This window comes from Pantherophis guttatus, chromosome 1 (assembly GCF_059756535.1).
Source record: "Pantherophis guttatus breed Tessera chromosome 1, ASM5975653v1, whole genome shotgun sequence".
NCBI lineage: Eukaryota > Metazoa > Chordata > Lepidosauria > Squamata > Colubridae > Pantherophis > Pantherophis guttatus.
This window is the reverse complement of record NC_142063.1, coordinates 109,796,405-109,814,808: the sequence shown is the minus strand read 5'-3', so window position 1 is coordinate 109,814,808 and position 18,404 is coordinate 109,796,405. Positions and strand designations below refer to the sequence as shown.

General features: G+C 33.7%; 1 protein-coding gene across 8 annotated transcripts in view; it reads left to right on the top strand.

Annotated features, from left to right (window-relative positions):
- TESMIN (testis expressed metallothionein like protein) overlaps positions 1-18,404 on the top strand; it is a 40,446-nt gene that overhangs the window by 20,438 nt on the left and 1,604 nt on the right. For 6 of the 8 annotated variants that reach the window (XM_034416736.3, XM_087881139.1, XM_087881136.1 and 3 more), the window contains exons 7-12: positions 2,258-2,334; positions 12,529-12,602; positions 13,229-13,300; positions 14,933-15,035; positions 16,825-16,962; positions 18,113-18,285. In XM_034416736.3, the coding sequence (XP_034272627.1) occupies positions 2,258-2,334; positions 12,529-12,602; positions 13,229-13,300; positions 14,933-15,035; positions 16,825-16,962; positions 18,113-18,285 (637 nt within the window). The remainder of the gene's footprint in view (positions 1-2,257; positions 2,335-12,528; positions 12,603-13,228; positions 13,301-14,932; positions 15,036-16,824; positions 16,963-18,112; positions 18,286-18,404) is intronic. The other 2 variants (XM_087881143.1, XM_087881150.1) reach the window with 1 other exon arrangement.

The following is an 18,404-nucleotide window of genomic DNA, read 5'->3' as shown; positions in this document are numbered from 1 at the left end:
TCACAATTTGATTGCTGAAAACTTTTTCCTGGAGATGGTAAAGGGATGCAGAAGAGAAATGGCTATCCTTGATACTAATACAGATAGCAGATAACATGGAAATAAAGGCAATATTTGCTGATTGAAATGATGAGATAATTTTTGATTCTTGATTTTGAAAGAAACCAAAGCTGAATATAGTCAAAAGTATATCTTGGATTTTTAACATTTTTAATCTTAATAATAATATGGCAAGTAAGATTTCAAAGCAAGAATAAGTAATGGCGAAAAAATTGCCCATGACTTAATGGAAAAGCTTTTCAGGGACTCAACACAGCAGGGCTTAGAATAGGTGAACTTTTTATTAAAATCCAAAAACTGAACCCATTACTAGCAATTGATACCTTCTAGGATGATTCTCAACCTTATATTCTCTTGGATTCAAAACTTACTTTTTCTATATTTTTCACAGAGTGAGTAAAAACTATTTCCCACACTCTGATGTAAATGATACTTGCTTACTTAGAATCTTCACTCTCCTGCTCTGGGAAAAGCTAGCTCCCAATACAGCACTGATACCATCAGTGTAACTATCTGTTCAGTTAAAAATATCAGGAGTTTGCAATTGGAGACCACCATTTTCAGTTTTGAGTACTTCTGTTTACCATTCCCAGGGTTTTACAGACTATAGTAGGCAGCATGGTGGCCTAGTGATGAACATACTTGCTTCCCACTTGGAAGGTTGAGACTTCAATCCTAGGTAGGGGCAGATGTTTTTCTCTTAGGGCAAGATAAAAAATATCTGCTGTGAACATGTGATGTTAGGAAGAGCATCCAGCCAGTAAACACTCAACTACATCTTGTCGGCCCAACTCTACCCCAGAGATTACAGGGTCGTAAAAGGAGAGTTTTTATGGTATTGGCCATGCAGTAACTCATCTCCAAGATATTAGATACTGTAGTCTGTTATAAATGCAACTAGTTCAAAAATAATTGTGCTAGTTTATTATATGTTTCGTGTCTTGAGCACCCTTGACTTTTTGTATAAATATCCAAAAAAATCCTCCACTCCTGCATAGTATTTCTCATTCACCGGTATCAAGCTTGATATCTAAATTATATGATCTCTGAAGTCACACAAACATAATTTCTCTATGATTTCCCTCTCTTCTTAACATACTTTACAGAATCCTTCCACCAAAAAAAAAAATCCCTATATCAATGAAATGATAGTATGTCTTTGTACAATATTAAAAATAATTAATGCAGGGTTACAGTTTGTCAAGATTCTGCTTTTGTTTTATGCCATGAGATTAGCCTTTTCTTCACTCTCTTTGTTCTAACCTTCTGTTGCAGAAGATTTTCAATTTTTTTCATAGCATCTCACATGATTCCTTCATAAATTCTTTAAGATTTTGCATGTATATCCATTGGTCCTTCTTGGTCTCTGAGACTTTCTGCTTTGATGGCAAACCTATATCAGATAAAAGCTGTTCTGATATTGTTTCTCAAATATCTTGTTCATCACTCACTATAAATAATATGTACAATCTCAGATAGTTATAAGCTTTAGTAGAACTATGCTTTCTTCAGTACAATATCCAATTGCCTGGCTCATCTCCAGTAAATACAACTTGCTACTTGCCCATTTGCATGATGCACAGAAATTATGGGGAAAAAACATGAGCATTTACTTAAACCCGAAGTTATTTAAGCTGTCATCTCTGCATTCAAATAATCTTCCATTTCTATAGAAATATTACTATTTTTTTTAGAATGTAACTATTTCAGCTAATAGTAAAGAACACCTTGAATGTATAGAGGGAGATGGAGACAATAACAACATCTGGAGTACCCCTTTGAACACCATCATCATTGACAAAATCAACATACAACCACTTAAAGAACTTCAGCTATCAATAAGCAGCCTGACCTATTTTGTAGTATTGTCATCTATATTGTTTGCCCTTTCCCTATTTTCTTTCAAACTGTTCTCTAGTTTTGTTTCACAGATAGGAGCAATTTTTCCAGTTTTCTGCCTACATTATTTGTTGCTATTGGCATCTGACTTTGTAAGAATATTGTTCCTCCACTAGGAAGGACATTTCTAGATTTCTGCCTATCAGAGTAGGATACATATCCTTTTAAAGGAAATAAATATATCAATTGTTATTTTTGTAACAAAAATTTTCATTCTTAGTTACCTAGATATGTTACCCAGTTATGTACTGAAGATATTGTTGTGCCAAATGTCATTCAATAAGCACTTTCTTATTAGATGCAAGCAACTCGGTAACATCTGTACTTGGGCAGTTTTTGCCAGTTGCAGGTAAACTGAATACCTGTGCTCAAGAGGTAAGTATATTTTTTTCCTTTTCCTCCAAGTATTTATAATCTTATACTATATGTTGTTGTCCCTTTTTTGTGCAAAGGATATCTCTATATTTTATTATCTTCCCATTGTCTGCCCAGATGCATGGATTCACCTTTCTGTGATTTTATTGTAGACTTTCTCTGCAAAATAATGCAATTAAGAATAGCTTCCCAGCAAAAACAGCATGTTTTTTCTTTCCATGCTGAGAACTGTAAGCCACCCAGAATTGTTTGGAGTCCAGCAGTTTCTAAAATTGTATGAATAAATAAATAAATTTCATATATTAAGAGATTATGGTTGGCATCCCTTGTGTGGAGCTTTCAATTACCACTGCAGGGTTAGGATACACTGAGGCAACTATCATGTTTCATGAAACTGAATAGAATAATTCAGAAGGAGGAAAAAGTTCCCCTGCTGGAAAACAGGTAGAGTACAGAAAAAGTATAGGATCTGTCAACACTCATAGTATAAATAATATATTGTACTTGAACAGGGGTCCTCAAACTTTTTAAACAGGGGGCCAATTCACGGTCCCTCAGACTGTTGGGCCGGGCTGGCTGGGTGGGTGTGGCTAAGTGGGCATGTGACTGAGTGGGCATGTCCAATTTAGCAGTCCATTAAACAATACACACAAATTAAACTTTGTTTTGCTCCTGGGGTTGTTTTATTTGCTTTTATTTGCATGTTGCTCTTTTGGTTGACTTTTCTTTTTATTATATTATTTTTTAAGTTGTTTAGGAATCTAGTGGTCCACTTCCGGAAACTCAGTTTTGCAGCAATTCTTCTCAGCCCCAAGGAGTTTACAATCAACAAGTCTCTCTCTCTCTCTCTCTCTCTCTCTCTCTCTCTCTCTCTCTCTCTCTCTCTCTCTCTCCCTCCCTCCCTCCCTCCCTCCCTCCCTCCCTCTCTCTGACTTTTGTCTCTCTCTCCTTTTTTTTTCTCTCTCTCTCTCTTTCCCTCCCTCTCTCTGTCTCTCTGTGTCTCTCTTTTTTTAAAAAAGTTTTTTATTTTTATTTTTTATCAACATATTCAAACATACAGTCTTTTGTCCATCATTAATCATTATTCATTCATCTTGTTCTTTAACTTCCATTTGCTAATTAGTTGTTCGGGTCTGCTCTTCTACCATCTCCTTCCTTTATTTTAATACAATCTTTCCATTTCTTCCCTTCTCTCTCCTCTTCTGTTTCTTTCTACTTTCTTCATTCCTCCTCTCCTTCCCTTTTCTACTTCCTCTCCTCTTTCCCCCTCCTCTCTTCTTCCTCCCTTTCTTACCCTCTCTCCTCCTCTCTCCCCCTTCTTTCTTCCCCTCCTTTTCCTGTTCTTCTTTTCTTCTCTTCTCACCTCCCAACTCTCCTCCCTCTCCCCTTCCTTGTTGTTTCTTTTTTCAATTCAATCTGAGATGGCATTCGAGCAGCCCCGATTTCTATTCACATACATCTTCATTTCAAATTCCTTTTTTACTTTATAATTATATCTCTTCTTACATTCCTGTACATTATTAATCAATCCATGTGTCATCTGGGTGTAACATTTTTGTGCCCTCATTCTTCATAATATATCATCATTTCTTAATACATACATTTGTCTTTCCTTTTTCATTTAATTTTAATATACTACAACTTAATCCTCCCAAAGTTCTTATCTTTACCATGTTTATTGTCTATACTCATTTTCTATCCATTGATAAAATTTTCCCCATATGTTATAATACTCCGATTCTTCTTTCCCTTTAATTGTCAATGTCAAGCTATTCATTTCTGCACATTCCAATATTTTCTTAATTACCTCTCCCTTTGTAGGAATTTTTTCTGCTTTCCAATTTTGTGCAAATACAATTCTTGCCGCCGTTATTACATGTATTATCAAATATGTGTGTTCTTTACTATACTTCTCTGAAAGAATACCCAACAGGAACAATTCTGGTTTTAAGTCAATATGTTGCTGTGTCATTTTCTCTAGCCATATTCTAATCTTTGCCCAATAGTTTCTCGCTTCTGGACATGTCCACCACATATGATAATATGATCCTGGCATCTGATGACATTTCCAACATTTAGCTGATTTAGCTTTAAACATTTTTGCCAATCTTTCTGGTGGCATGTGCCATCTATAAAACATTTTATATAAGTTCTCTTTATATGCTGTGGCCATTGTTAATTTATAATTTCTTTCCCATAATTGCTGCCATTTATTTAACTCAATTGTATATCCAAAAATTTTTGCCCATGCCATCATTGTTTCTTTGACTTGTTCGTCTAACTTCACTTCAAGTAAATAACTATACAATTTCCTAATCATTTTTCCTCAGTTTCTGTGAGTATCTCATCCAATACTGTCATTTCCAAGTAAAAACCATATAGCTTTACATCTTTTTCATATCTTGATTGTATTTGCTGAGTATACCATTCCATTTCAATCCCTTCTTCATCTAATTATTGTTTCATTTTCAATTCCCCTGTTGCTAACTTGTCTTTATATATTATAATACTTATCATCTTAATAAGATTTTGGTGTACAAATGCTTCCATTGTTGAAAGTCATGTTGGTATTTTCAAAAAATGTTTCTCTCTAATTTTTATAATGCATTTCTTACATAGTACCTTTGAAAATAGCTATGCATCTTGTTCTTCCCATACTATAAAAAGCATGCCAACCTAATTGTAGATCATGCCCCTCTAAAGTTAATAATCTTGTATTTCTCAACACAATCCATTCTTTTATCCAAGATAATATTGCTGCTTGATAATATAGTTCCCAGTTTGGTAATCCAAATCCTCCTCTTAGTCTTGCATCTTGTAACATTTTCATATTAATTCTTGCTTTTTTCCCCTGCCATATAAATTCCAGTATCATTTTATTCAAATTTTTGAAATATTTCTTTTCCAATTTCATTGTCTGAAATAAGAACAGCAGTCTAGGTAATATGTTCATCTTAATTACTGCTATTCTTCCCATTAATGAAAGTTGCAATTTTCCCCATTTTCCCAAATCTGTTTCGATTTGGCCTTTCAACTTGTAATAATTATCTTCTTTGATCATTGCACATTTTGCTGTTAATTGTATTCCCAAATATCTCATTTTTTTAGTAATCTGAATGTCTTAATTTCTCCATTAATTCTCTTTTCTGTTTCTCTGTGATGTTTTTCACCAATATCTTTGTTTTATTTTTATTAATTTTCAATCCTGCCACTTCTCCATATTCCTCTATTTGTTCTATCAGTTTGGTCCCACTTCTAATGGGTCCTATTCTACCCTCTAGAATAAACACTAAATCATCAGCAAATGCTTGTAATTTATACTCTTCTTTTTTAATTTTTGTCCCTTTTATCGCCTCATTTTGTCTTATATTTCTATTTAACACCTCTAATGTCAGCACAAATAACAATGGTGATAGAGGACATCCTTGCCTTGTTCCTTTCATAATATTTACTTTCTCCGTCATATCTCCATTTATTATTATTATTGCAAATTGTTTGTTATAGATTGTCTCAATCATCTTTATAACCCCCCCCAAATTCCATAATCTATAATTGTTTTGTCATAAATTTCCAATTCACATTATCAAAAGCTTTTTGCGCATCTAAAAACATCAGTGCCACTTGTTTTTCTGGGTGTGCTTCATAGTATTCTAAAATATTAAGAATCAATCTCATGTTATCTCTAATTTGTCTTTTTGGTAAAAAAGCCATTTTGATCTACATGTACAAAATCTTCAGTCTATTCGCCATTATTGATGCAAATATTTTATAATCCGCATTTAGCAAAGAGATCGGTCTATAGTTTTTAGTTTGTTGTAAATCTGCATCCTCCTTCAGTATAAGAGTAATAAACGCCTCCATCCACGAGTCAGGTATTTTTGCATTTACTAAAAGGTCATTAAACACTTCCAGCATCATATTACTAAACACATCCTGGAAAGTTTTATACAATTCTGCTGGTAATCCATCTGGACCTGGTGTTTTGCCATTCTTCTGTCTTTTGATGCTTTCTATCACTTCCATCATCATTATTCTTGTATAATCTTCTCTTCTGATACTGTCTCTTGTTCATAAAGTCACTTATAATATTTCTGTACCACTTTTTTTTCCTTCAGTTCGGTAACATATCTGTCCTCCCTCATCTATTAGTTGATTAATAAGTTTTTTCTCCTTCTCCTTTCTCATTTTATATGCCAGCTATCTACCTGGCTTATTAGCATTTTCAAAAAAGTTTTGTTTAGACATCTTTATTTGATAGTCAAGTCTTCTTTTTCAATTAAGTTCATTTCATGTTTTTTCAAATCCATTTGGTTTTTAGTCCTCTTGCTTTGTGTATTTTTTTGTAATTCCATCTCCAGTTCTTTGTATTCTTCTTCCAATTTTTTCTGTGTTTCTCTTTTCTTTTTATTTCTTTTTCCCAAATAGGTCATTGCCAACCCTCGTATATATGCTTTAACTGTATCCCACACATTTTGCAGTGAGGTTTCTTCCTTTCTGTTTTCCTTAAAAAAGAAACCTAATTCTTTCTCTACAGATTGTTGAAACTCTTTTTCATTTAATATTGTTTGATTCAGTGTCCATCTTTTTTTAAAATTTTTTTTTATTATTTTTAAACATAACAAAACATAAAATAGCCATCATTCAATACAATCACGGAAAGTGTGTCGATTGGTTAAGATTCTTTTGTGCATAATCCCATATCCCAAATTACAAATTATTTAATTTCTCTTATTTGACAATTTTATGTATCCCTTTATATTATTATTCTCATTTAACAATTATTTAACAAAGGCTGAACTCCCATAAGTAAACACTTCATATATTTTATCATTACAATAATTTCATATTTCATACTTCATCTCCGTGCTTTATTATCTAACCATTGGTAAAACAAATCCCATGTCAAATAGTATTGTTTGTCTTCATGTTCTCTAATTTCAAATGTCAATTTACTCATTTCAGCACATTCCATAATTTTCTTAATAACTTCATCATCAGTAGGTATCTTTTCTCTTTACAATTTTTAGCAAATACAATTCTAGCCGCTGTTAAAACATTCACAATTAAATATCTCAATTCTCTATTATACATTTCTGGTAAAATCCCTAATAAAAATATCTCTGGTTTAAAGTCAATGTGTTTCTTTGTTATTTTTTCCAACCATGTGTGGATTTTAGTCCAATATCTTTTAGCTTCTGCACATGTCCACCACATATGGTAATATGATCCTGGAGTCTGATGACACTTCCAGCATTTCTCCGACTTATTCTTGAACATTCTGGCTATTCTTGTCGGGGGTAAATGCCACCTGTAAAACATCTTATACAGTAGACATTGTCATTTTATAATTTTGCAACCACAATTTTTGCCATTTCTCTAAATCCCGCGGCCAAAATTTTTCCCCCATGCTATCATTGTTTCTTTAACTTGTTCTTCTTCCAGTTTTACCTCTAATAAATAACTGTACAGTTTTTTAATTACATAGTCATCAGAACCCATTAAAATTTTATCTAAATTGGTTAAGACATTATAGAAACCTTCAATGTCTATCTTAATCTCTTTCTTTGTCCCTTCCATATAATTATAATCGGATTATGGTCCGCCCAAATACTTGTTTCAATGCTTATATCTTGTACATTCGCTAATAAATCAGTTGACATCCACATCATATCTATTCTGGACCATGACTTGTGCCTATTTGAATAAAAAGTATACTGCTTTTCTTTCAAATGTCTTTCTCTCCAAACATCTTTAATGCCTATTTCATCTACCATTGTGAGAAAGGACTTTAGGAGTCCTTTTCTAGGTTTCTTATTAATTTTTGTTGTTTTATAATCCCAATCTACTTCCCTTATCGCATTAAAGTCTCCCATTATGCAAATATTGTCAAATTCAAATTCTATTATTTTCCTGTGCAATTTTCCAAAGAATTCTTCTTCTTTATCATTTGGTGCATATATCGCCAAACAAACAAAATATTTGTTTATAATTCATTGTTACTTCTACCATTAAAATCCTCCCTTCTTCATCAGCATATAGACTGCTCAAAAAAATAAAGGGAACACAAGCAGAAGACAGCTGAGCTTGTGTTCCCTTTATTTTTTTGAGCAGTATATTTGTTTAGGTTCTAGTCTCTTTTTAATGTATAATACTACACCTCTTTTGCTTTGATGTGTCAATGCAGTAAACAAATCACCCAATTTTGGATACTCCAATAATTTTTTGTATTGCTTTCTAATATGAACTTCTTGTAGGCATACAATGTCCATTTTTAATTTTCCCAATTTATTAAAAGTTCTTTTTCTTTTTATCACCAAATTTAAACCATTAATATTTATTGATATTGCTTTGGTTTCTTCTTCCATATTTTACTTGTTACTAGTTTTTGTTGATCTTGTCGTCCTTATTTCTCTTTGATCCTTGGCCTATTTTGACTTTGCCCCCTCTCTTATTCCTTTTCTTCGTGTTCTTTTGTTGTCTCTCTTTTTTGATCTTCTTTTTCTTTCACCGCTTCATCTTGGACTTTAGTTTCTTTTTCCTCTCTCAATCTTTGTTCTTCTTGGGGCCCCAAATATTGATCATAAAATAATTCCACTTTCTCTATCGAGTCCAGTCTATGTCTTTGCGCTTGCCAATAAACCAATATTCCTTCTGGTATTAACCATCTGAAATTTACTCCTTTTTGGATTAAGAGTTTTGTCAGAAATTGATATTCTCTCCTCAGATCTCACACTCTTCTGGGTATCTGTTTCAGCACCACAATCTCTTTGTCTTTATATTTTATTGGAGTATTTATTTATTTATTTAAAATATTTCTATGCTGCCCATTTTCCGAGGACTCTGGGCGGCTTACACCAAAGACAGTATACTAAATATACCCCCAACAATCTGGGTTCTCATTTTTTGCAAGTATTTCTTGCCACCTGTAATATTTCTGTTTTTATTGCTTTCCTGGTAAATCTTACATGCACTTCTCTTGGCAGTTTATTTCTCATTGCATATCGAGTATGTACTCTGTATATCTCGTCAATCCCATTTAATATCTTTTCCTTGGGTTCCTCCACCACTTCAGCCAGTATCTCCGCCATCACTTTTGCCAAGTTCTCTCCTTTCTCTTCTTCTATATTTTGAAATCTTAAATAGTACTCCGCTCTGTCCATTTCGAGATAAATAATTTTTTTCCTGGTTTTTGTCAGCCATTGTGAGTCTGTCATCCATTTCCTCCACTTTTTTTCTGTTAAATCTGCCTTTTCCTCCACTTTCTGTATTCTTTCTTCATTCTTTCCCATCATTGCCTTCACTTCTTTAAGTTCTCCTTCTACCTTCTCCATTCTTACTTTGAAGTCTTCATGAAAAACCTGTATCATATTTTTTAATTCCAATTGCATGGCCATGGTATCCAGTGTCCTCTGCACTGCAGGGCTTGAAGCTGCTGTTGTGGAAGGTAACTATGTTGTTGTCTTCTTCGTTTTGTCTTGTCTTGTCTATTATAATCCACTGAATTTATAATCCAAATAAAATTTAAATTTATAATCCAAATGCCTAATCCACCCCGTTGAATGGATTGGTTAAAAATAGAGATAAAAAAACTCCATCACACCCAGAAACACATAGCAAAAGGATATATATATATAAAGGAAGAAGAAGAAGAAGAAGAAGAAGAAGAAGAAGAAGAAGAAGAAGAAGAAGAAGAAGAAGAAGAAGAAGAAGAAGAAGAAGAAGAAGAAGAAGAAGAAGAAGAAGAAGAAGAAGAAGAAGAAGAAGAAGTAAAAAAACAAAAATTTCTGACTCTTCAGGTTCTTCTTACCTTAATCCAATTTTTTTTATCATCAAAATTCAAAAAAGAAATCACTGTAAATGGTCAAATCCTAAGCCAAAAAAGAGGAGTATAAAAGGAAAAAAAATAAAATAAAAAGAAGCAAAAGAGCACAGTCACAAGAAAAAGAAAAATGAAAAAGATTTCCAAACAGGGCTGTTTATATTGCCTCAGTTGTCTTGTTTTAGTTTCTGTTTCAAAATTTTCACAAGGCACACTATTTCAGCTTCTATTAAGGCTATCTATCTCAATATGCAGTTCTTGCCACACACAGCTATTTCTTATCAGTCCAAGCCTACAATCTCAAGGTCAGTCATCTCAATCAGTTTATTTAAAATAAAGTCTTTTTATTTGTGTCTCTAGATGGCGCTGCAAACCACTTTCACTCAGAAGAAAAGTGGAAAAAAAGAAAAAAAATAGGAAAAGTTTTATAACTAGTTCTTTCAATAATTTCCACTCAGTCTCATTAATTTCACATAAATCCACAAATCCAAAATTTACAAGTATTCAATCAGGCTTTCTTATTTTCTTGCTCCCCAAAGTAATTTTGTTACTTCATTCAATTCATTTCTTCCTCTTGGGTCAATCCACTTTCTTCGCCGCTAAACAGCTGAGGGTAGAGAGCTGACACACGCCCCACTCTCTCCTCTTCTCTCTGCCCCCTTCACGTTCCTTCAAATTGTTTCCCGGGGTTTATACAAAGAAAACTTCAAATCAGAAAAGAAAAAGAGAAGTTGGCTTTATCACCAAGATGAATCCACATCCATTGTCTCTCCGGTCCCGCTGTGACTGCCCTGGCTTTGTTGCGGCTCATTCAATGGCTACTTTCTAGATCGTCTGGTTGAAGGGCTGCTTCTGACTAACCAGGGAATTGCGATTTCCCTGCATTAGCCATTCTGTGCCCTTCTTGCTCACCATCCCTCCGAGACAGTTTTCGGTCAATAAAGACCCCAAACAACTTTGATATCATTTTCTCGGGAGTATTTGAGAAAAGCGTGCCTCCAGGCGCTAGCCACGCCTCTGTCTATCTGTGTCTTGTCTCTCTCTCTTTCCCTCCCTCTCCCTCTCTCTCTGTTTCTCTATATCTCTCTGTTTCTTTCCCTCTCTCTATCTCTGTGTCTCTTGTCTCTCTTTCCCTCCCTCTCCCTCTCTCTCTCTCTCGTTCTCTCCCCCTCCCTCTCTCTGTATGTATGTATGTATATATATGTCTGTATATATATGTGTGTGTGTATACATACATATATATATATATACACACACACACACATATGTACATATACATACATACATACATACATATATGTCTATCTTCTGGAGGCGGGGGAGGCCAAAAACAGGGCATGTGGACGCCCCGGGAGGCCTCAGCACATCCCGTTTTTGGTCTCCCCTGCCTCCAGAAGCACTCTGCTGACCAAAAATGTTGGCTTTACCTTCCAGTTCCAGCCCATGGGGCTCGTGAAAGTAAATCCTGTACTTGGCCAAAGGATGGGGGCCAGCAGGTGGGCAGGGCAGCCTTGTGGTCCCACGCTGGCTGGATTAATGGCTTCAGTGGGCCGTATCTGGCCCCCTGGCTGTAGTTTGAGGACCCCTGTACTTGAGCAACAAAACGTTTGAAAATGTTTCTGACTCACCCTGTTTAATAGAGCTAGTATCCTTCCCTTCACATGAATGGATACCTCCAGCCAATAACCTTAGCTGGAGCAGATTAATTTCTCCCTGACTTTGCCCTCCCAAAAAGTGAACATGCCATCGCCATACCATCTAGTATCTGTCAAGTTATTTATGGTGCTCTATGACTATAATAAAGATTCTATTTTATTATTTTATTTTGCCAAACTAATGGCAACCATGTCATACTGCCTAATTCAGAGCCAATTCTAATCCTTACTCTATACCTGGTTACTATTATCTATCTAGTCTCTCATTACTTTGGCTTTGATCTTTTTTATGCTCTCTTTTTCATTTCATCATCATTCATTATTTGTTTTAATTACAATATATATATATCAATTAATTTTTCTCTTTTGCTTCCTTCCCTTCTTTTTTTATTCTAACTCTCTTCACATAGCTATAGTTTCTTTTCTTTCACCTATTCATTTTTTCACTCTTTCAAATATTTCCAATATTTGTTATTGAGCAGCATATGCAGATTTTTTTTTTTAATCTTTGTGGTTCTGCTCAACAATCTGGAGCTGCTCCTAATCAGCAATGTGCAATATTTAGTAACATAAATAGAAGACAATATGCTATGAAGGCAATGTTTTAAAATATCAATTATTTCAAATGATGTTCTCTAAGACTATTAATTGTTATTATATAGTGTGTAAATTATATGTTAATATAATGCAAATGGAATGTTTGGATTTTATTTTGAGCAGCTTGATAATGGATCCATACATACAAGCAGTTCAGATCTGACTCTTCAGGAGCCAACAAAATTAACTTTAGTTGGGTAAGAATTGTAAAAATGTACACTTCCCTGGCATCATTATATGAAATAGGCGTTTATATAATTATCTCTGCAGACTGAAAAACTTATTGTTTACAATTGTTTTCAATAAAGCATTTTTATACAGTACATATATTTTATTGATGCCTACACCTAGTTTCTAATGAGATATATGTATTTCATTTCAGTCAAGTGAGAAAAAGGTTACATTCTAAGATACTTTATTAAATTTTGCAAGGAAAATTCATTTTAGGAATCATATTGTTACATAATCAACAATGAGAATACTATATACATTGGCACTAAATATATTTGGACACTTTCCCCAATATAATAATATATGTTTTGGAATTGCTAGATAATTTAATAAAAATGCAAAGTAATACAACTTAAACATATTTTAAGTTGTATTAAGTAATACAACTTAATAAATACTTTTGCTTATAATTTAATTATTCTACCAAAAAGATAGAATTCATGGATAACAAAAGAAGAAACTAAACAGAGAATCGGAAATGAAACAATTATATTTTTCTTGTTACCTTATCACTATGTGGGTGTCATCTTTCTAATATGCACTAGTCCATAAATGCTTCATAATAGTTTAGATGCGACATGTGTTTGTTTAGGTTTCCTTGTGCTTCCTGGGATACAAAATCAAAGAAGCCATGCAACTGCACTAAATCACAGTGCCTCAAACTGTGAGTAAACAAAATGTCACTGAGATATTATTTGGCTATGTAAGAAAGGAGAAGTTTAATTTGTTTCTTTCGTATATACTCAAATATGTCATGCAGATGTTATTGTAGGAAAGTCAGATGCAATACTTGAATAAACATAGACATGCTTTTATACTTCTAAAGCAACTTTTTCTTTTTCTTCAATTTAAAAAATACACCACACAAAGTAACTAATCATGACAAAATGTATATTATACAGTTACTATACATTTTCTTCATAGTATTACCGGTAAGTAAAAATAATTGTTGCTTTTTGCTTTTATATGCTAAATACTGTGCATGGCACAAGCATATGAGTTTATGTTTATCTGAACTTCATTTAGGCCTTTTATTTTCTGTATTTTTTCTTTTTTAAATAACCTTAAGTTAAACATGGCTCATAGTGAAGATGGGAAGAATGCTTAATAACTTTTGCATTAAATTAGATGCATATCAAAACATAAAGCAACAGCATGTATAACATAACAAATAAATTATAATAATAAAATGTTTGGAGTATATATGAATGTATCCCAGAGTCTTTTAGCGCAACTGATTTTCTGGAAGTGCATTTGTTAACAGTCTTCAAAGTACCCACATATGTGGCAAAATATATCAAGGATAAAACTAATAAATTGTTCTGACTTAGGCTTCCCCAGCAGCACGAAGCCGAGTCCTTGTCCCGATAAACCCCTTTTATTTAATGTACAGTGAATTCCTCTCCATCAAAGTCTTTCCTTTCCCACAGTCTTTCAAGATAGTTCACAATTACCGACTTTTATCAGGCTTGGAGAGTGGCCGGGCCGATATCTTTCAGAAGCTGCAATACTTGGCAAGAATGCAGTAATGAACTAATTGTCTCCTGCAAACTCTACTCCCCTTTCACTCCTCTTTTATTCCCTCTGGGAAGGGCCATTCATTGCCACCTGTAGCCTTACTCCCAAATTGACCTTTGTTCTTTAGCTGTTCCCTTTGTCTGGAAACTCTGTGCATGCACACACTGGGAACAGGCTCCAGCTGTTCGTCTGCTTCACTGATGACTGACTCCAAAGGCAGCTGATAACTGGCATACGGCTCTGGCCCCCTCTCTGCCTCCGACACAGAGCCCTCATCAGAGCCTTCCCCAGACTCCAGGACTGGCCCATGTTCCTCCTAAACCACCTCACTGTCCAAATCTGCTGCCAGATCCACTGGCCACTGGCAGGCCACAACATAGATATCCATATAGTTTAACTTACTTGTTTCTCAGTCTAGTAGAGTGGGTTTAGTCCAAGTTCTAGTCCCTAGCCTTTAAAAGGGGGTTGAAAACCTGGCTGTTCCTTCAAGCATTGGGGTAAGATGAGGCTGGAGCCCAATAATTGCAGTTGTGGATCAGTTAGGGGCTGTTGGCTTAAGTGCAGAGATTCTTTTTTTTTTTCTTTTTTGTATTTTAGTTTTACTGTTTTGATGGGTTTTACTATGGTTCATGAACTGCCCAGAGTTGTGATATTAAAACAAGTGGCCATACAGGAATTTTAAATAAATTAAATAAATAAAAAATAGTAGATAAGAGTGAGCATTATCTGAAAATGCTGAACTACAAACAATTTAATGTACTTCTTTTATTACATATAGATACTGTGATTGTTTTGCCAATGGTGATTTCTGTAGTAATTGCAACTGTAATAATTGTTATAACAATCCAGAGCATGAAATAGAACGGTTTAAGGCTATTAAGGTAATTCAACTATGTTCTCTTTTTATTTTGATATGAAAATTATTTATATTAATTAGATGTTATTTTTAAAACATTTTGAATGAATTGCATTTACATATTCCATCAATTCAGGATATCAAACTGAGTAAACATATTAATTAAAACAGCCTTTTGAAATACAGGTAGTCCTCGACTTACAACAGTTCGATTAGTGATCGTTCAAAGTTACAATGGCACTTTAAAAAATGACTTATGACTATTTTTCATACTTATGACCATTGCAGCATCCCCATGGTAACATGATCAAAATTCAGATGCTTGGCATTTGACTCATATTTATGACCGTTGCAGTGTCCCGGGGTCATATGATCCCCTTTTGCAAACTTCTCACAAGCAAAGTCAATGGGGAAACCAGATTCAACCATGTTGCTAACTTAACAACTGCAGTGATTCACTTAACAACTGTGGCAAGAATGATCTTTACTCAAATAAATATTTTTATTTATTTAATATATATATTTACTCAATAAATATTTCATTTAACAACATAAATTTTGGGCTCAATTGTGGTCATAACTTGAGGACTACCTGTAGTGATATCTTAATACCATCTCATTTTTTACATATTACTTGAATTAGGGAATGAGAAATTATGTTCAAAACATATCTCTGTTCAGTCACGTTAATGCAATTTCATTTCATCACAGATGATTTGCATGTTGGTTCTCAATTCAAGTTTACTGGAAAATGCTGGAAATAATAGGAATGGTACTGCAATTAACAGATTTGAGCAATAATTTGGATACAAGGGCAAAAAAACATGCTTTGGAGCATATAGGGATAGGAAAATAATTGTTTGCAACTCCTAAGATGTATTTTTTCCTGGGATCATATGGCAGCTGCATTTCTCTTCAGGCAATGGCACTTCTGAAAAACCTTACCAAGAAAATTGTAGGGATTTACTTGTCGAAGCAGTCTCTAGAATCAGACATGATTGAATGGAAGTAAAAATGTATTGTTAATAGCCTGTAATGTTAGAATATTCTCCCTTATAAAGAAATAACACTTTGGTGGGGGGAAAAGGAACTGAACTGAGACAGGAAGGAAGTGATGAAAATCCTGAAAAAAAATCAATTCAACCAATAGAATACATATTATATAGAATCATTCTAAGTAAGTCTTTTTCACAAGATAAAATTATAAAAGTGCAGTGCAACTCTAATAACTGTCTCTTCATCTATTACCTAGTGTTCAATGGATTTATAGATGTAGACAGCTGGTGCTTATCTGAATTCAAAGTGAGCTATTTTAAGATTTTTCTACTCCCAAAAGTCTTCATCCAAGAGTTGGTTTACTGTTGTCAGATACATCAGGACTGCAAGTTACTTCATCAAATATGATGAAGTGAGCTGCAGCTCACAAAAACTTATGTTTTTTAATCAACTTTTCTGGTAGGAAAACATGGTATCAGATTCCTGATTTTCTGTTCTTGTTAGGGTTTCTTCAAACATGTGAAACATGCAAAAATTCTTTTAGGTCTTAGAATCAGATCAAGGATTCTTGATGTACTAATAAAATACATACCAGTGTATGTATTTTAGATAATTTGACAGTGAATTTCTACTTGATATACATTTTGCCTTATTTCAATACATTTTGCCTATTTCAATAGTATGCTTAGAAATTTCTGTCTCTTGAAAAAAGTAAACTTTAGGAAAGGTTTGCTTTTAGGAAGCAAGTAAGCTGTGTGCTTTTTTTTTTTCAAACTGCTTGAGAGGTATATTCTATATGAGTAATATGTTTTATTTAGGCTTGTCTTGACAGAAATCCAGAAGCTTTCCTGCCAAAGATTGGAAAAGGAAAACTTGGCGATATTAAACCAAGACATAATAAAGGTTGTAACTGTAAGCGTTCAGGGTGTCTAAAAAATTACTGTGAATGCTTTGAGGTTTGTTGAAAATATTTTTCATCAGTTTTATAAAAGTATTATCATAGCAGAAGAATACTTAGACTAAGCATTAAGAGTCTTTATTTGTGGGAACCTCCAGGATATGTGATCAGGGAAAACTGGAGTAAGCAATTGTGGAAAAAAATGGTTTTTAAATTTTAAAAAGGTTAAAAAAGGATGAGAGAATGGCAAATAAGAAAACAAGCAGGACAAAGAAATGCCTACCTATTGCATGCTGAATGGCAGTAACTAACCAATGTTTGTTGATCCTTAAAAGCTAGGAGGTGGTCAGACCTTTTTAATACTTGGCTGGAGGCCACCAAGAAATCCCAAAATTGGGAAATCTGAAAAAATTCCCAGAAAAAGATAATGGCAAATCACTTTTACATTGTAACAAGAAGATAACACAGCTTTTAGAACTGTGCAAAGCTCTGGTTTGAATCTTTATATTTTGAAATACAATAATGTATGAATTAAGCAGCAATATACAACACCCTAACAGGACTGCACTTTAAGTTACTTGAACTGCTTTATGTTTTGCAGACTGTTGCTACATTCATGTTCCTACTCTGAACCACTTTTAGAGATAAAATCTAAAACACTATATAGCTCTGATATATACATCTATGAAATTACCAGGAGTCAAATTTACATAATATTGTCTAGACTTTCCTTTTAGATATGAATGGTGCTGTTTGCTATGTATGACTTCATAGATCTGGAAAAGCTGTAAATAAAGATTTAAAATAAATATATAGTTTTAGATCCTAAGCGTCTATGATTGTATCTCTGGACACAGAAAGTTTTCATTTACAGAACAGGGAGTGAGATTTTTCTTTTCAATACGTCCCTCATCTTCCAAACAGTTTGAACTCCAAACCTTTAAAGAGGTTGAAAACCTCCTACAATAGTAGGGCAAGTGAAAATTGGACTGGGATTAAGCAAATTCCTCTCATTTTAAAATATTTAAGCATTCTCTGGATAAAAAAATATTTGTTCAATGGAAAATTACTGGACTCAAGAGATATATTTCCAACAAAGCAGCTGTATAATTGAATTTTCAAACAGTCCAATCTCATTTATTTTTATTGGTGGATCTTTATTAAATAACATGTCTTTTTAGGAATTAAAATATTTTATTTCTCTGTAGGCTAAAATTATGTGCTCATCTATCTGCAAATGTATTGGATGCAAAAATTATGAAGAAAGCCCTGATCGAAAAACATTAATGAATATGCCAGTTCAAATGGAAGTTAAAACCAATGAAGGAAATGATTCTGAATCATTTTCTAACTCTGAAATATCAAAAACCAAGAAAGAAAGGTAGAAATTAATTACCTATGTAATATTTTTCTAAGATATTTTCTAAGATAATATCTTTGTAATATTTTGTACTATGGGAATATTTTTAGATAATTCTTTGAGTCTGGACTTCCAACCTC